This window comes from Fulmarus glacialis, unplaced genomic scaffold (assembly GCF_000690835.1).
Source record: "Fulmarus glacialis isolate BGI_N327 unplaced genomic scaffold, ASM69083v1 scaffold19392, whole genome shotgun sequence".
Taxonomy (NCBI): domain Eukaryota; kingdom Metazoa; phylum Chordata; class Aves; order Procellariiformes; family Procellariidae; genus Fulmarus; species Fulmarus glacialis.
The window spans coordinates 1-2552 of NW_009199988.1; the positions used below are offsets into that span (position 1 = coordinate 1).

The window sequence follows — 2552 nt, forward strand, 5'->3', positions numbered from 1 at the left end:
CCGGTCCAGCCCGCCCTCCCCCCATGTCGATGCGGGGGGTGACGCGTCCCATCCGTGTCCCGCAGGCTGACGGACGAGGAGCTGATGCGAGCGTGCGGGGGCCGCACAGCACACAAGTAAGTGGTTGGTGGAGGCTGCACGGTTGGGCTCCCCGCTCCTTTTGAGCAGGCTGGGCTGGGGGGCACGTTCCCTGCCAGGGAGGTGCCAGACCCCGGCTGCCCATGATCATTGCAGGGGTGCCCGTCACGGCCTGACCATGAGCGCCAAGCTGGCGCGCCTGGAGGAGCAGGAGCGAGCCTTCCTGGCCACGTACCGACGTAAGGAGTGGCAGCTTGCGCCCCCAGAGAGGAGCCCCCCAGCAGAGAGGCAGGCAAAAAAGAAGAAAAAAAGGAAACAGTCCAGGGATGGAGCCGATCCCGAGGTGCTGCAGAGCCGGGAGCCAAGCAGAGAAGAGGAGGTGACAGGAGAGGAAGGGAAGGTGGTGAAGAGGAAGAAGAAGAAGAAGAACCAGGAGGCAAGCAGAGAAGAGGACGTGGCAGGAGAGGAAGGGAAGGCTGCAAAGAGGAAGAAGAAGAAGAAGCAGGAGGAGGAGGAAGACAAAGAAGAGCCAGTTGAGACAGAGAAGAAGAAGAAGAAGGAGAAGGAGGACAAAGAAGAGCCAGCTGAGACAGGGAAGGAGAACAAGAGGAAGAAAAAGAAGAAGAAGAAGGAGAACAACGAAAAGCCAGTTGAGACAGAGAAAGAGAACAAGAGGAAGAAGAAGAAGGAGGAGGAGGACAAAGAAGAGCCAGCTGAGACAGAGGTACCTCTAGAAGACACAGATGGGCTAGACCAGGCTAGGCACAGCCCGAGGAAGAAGAGGAAGAGGGAGCCAGAGTGAGCAAGGGCCAAGGCTGCCGTGCTGCACAGCTGCCGGTACTATCTGGCTGTGAGGGTCCCGATCCTGCCTGTTGGTGGGTGCCCAAGGGTGCTCTGGGCTTTTCCCCGGTAGAGCCCAGCACTGTGGCCCAGCTGCGTGTTCACTGCCTGGGTACACTGGGCTGGGACTGGTTGGTCTGGAGCTGGATCGAGCTTTATTTAACTCCCTGAGCCTTCCTCCCGTCAGGGGTGACCCCAGCTCCCACCAGACCCTGGGGCAGGGACCCATTTGCCGTGGGTCTGTCGCAGAGGGACACAAGGGGATAGACCCCAAAGAGTATTGAAATATTTTTTCAAGGGCATGAATAAATCTTTATTGAAGTGAAACTATCCTGAAGTGCAAGATACGTGGCAGACCCCGGGATCCTGGATCACGTCTACACCTAGAAGCACTCGGATTAGGTCGTGACCCCGAACAGGGCCCGCCTGGCAGCCGCCCCTTCGGTCCCAAGCTCCTGCGGGCTTTAGTCTGCAGTGAACTTCGATCCCGCTGGTAGAGCTGGGTAGGACTGGAGCCCAGTGAGGTGCTGAGCGTCCTCCTAGCAGAGAGCTGCGGCTTTGGCAGAATTAGGCCCTGATCTGCTGTGCCAAAGCCTAGCCCAGCACCCCAAGCCCCTGCTGAGCCCCAGCCCTAGGTCAGCTGCAGGACGCAGTCCGTCTCGGGGTATGGTGGCAGGTTTAAAGCGTATTTCTCCTGGAGCGCAGCGGGCACAAACCTGCCCCCGAGGAAGTGGTAGCGGCCGGCAAAATGCATTGCTGCCTTCTTGGGTGCCGTGAGTGAGATGAGCATGTCGGGCTGGAGACCGTCCGCCTTCCCCTTCTCCACGTCCCCCCCCTGCCCCTCGTCCCCGCCCCAGCCTGCAACGAGCCCCGAGGCCAGGCTGGAGCCGGGAGGACCCTGGCTGGGCACTTGCCTCCGGTGGGTCCGGCCATTACTCACCCGAGGGGATGTCGATGCTGGCGATGGGCACCGTGATGCGCTCAAGGGTGCTGAGGATGCTGCCAAAGGGCTCCCGCACCGCTCCCTTGAAGCTGAACCCGAAAATCGCATCCACCACCAGGCCATAGAGCTCATCGATGAGTGCAGCCTGCGGCGGGGAAGGCAGCGGGTGAAATACAGCCCCGGGCCCAGCTCCAAGGGCGGCTGCTCCCTAGCTGGGGGCTGCTCCTCACCTCAGCCGGGAACTCGGGGAGGAAGGGGATGTCCATCTTCTGGCACTGGGTGGTCAGACCTTCAAACAGGGGCTTGTTGGGGCGCTTGGGGTAATACACGGTCGGCTCGTAGCCCTGCAAGAACAGGAGGGATCTGAACAGCACTTGGGCACCAGGAGCAGCCAGAGGAGCAGGAACCCCAAAGCTTGCGGGTATGGGGCGCACGGGGACGGGCACCCTCCCCGGGGGGAGCATGCAGCCGCCTGCACGAGAGACTCACAAACATTTTCAGGTGTCGGGCGCAGACTAAGAAAGCCCTCCCCGCCGTTGTTCCCCGGCCCACACACGACCAGCACGGCGGGCTGGCTCGTGGTGAAGGAGCTGGGTGGGTAGGCCTGGTGTGGGACAGGAGGCGTAGGGTTACGTGGGGGAAGTGGGGACACGCCGCGGTGCCGGGACCCCCCCAGGACCTCCGTGCCCCC

General features: G+C 61.7%; 2 protein-coding genes across 2 annotated transcripts; one reads left to right on the forward strand and one right to left on the reverse strand.

The window, feature by feature from the left end:
- Positions 1 to 65: 65 nt before the first annotated feature.
- Positions 66 to 1111, forward strand: GPATCH4 (G patch domain containing 4; the record flags this gene model as incomplete). Its single annotated transcript, XM_009573436.1, has 4 exons — positions 66 to 116; positions 235 to 457; positions 566 to 727; positions 1106 to 1111. Coding segments are annotated over 4 exons (442 nt in total), but the record flags the coding sequence as incomplete, so codon positions are not given.
- Positions 1112 to 1549: 438 nt separating this feature from the next.
- Positions 1550 to 2465, reverse strand: APOA1BP (apolipoprotein A-I binding protein; the record flags this gene model as incomplete). The annotated part of the gene is given in 5 exon segments (XM_009573437.1): positions 1550 to 1776; positions 1859 to 2006; positions 2092 to 2205; positions 2351 to 2380; positions 2382 to 2465. Coding segments are annotated over 5 exon segments (603 nt in total), but the record flags the coding sequence as incomplete, so codon positions are not given.
- Between the last annotated feature and the right edge of the window lie 87 nt (positions 2466 to 2552).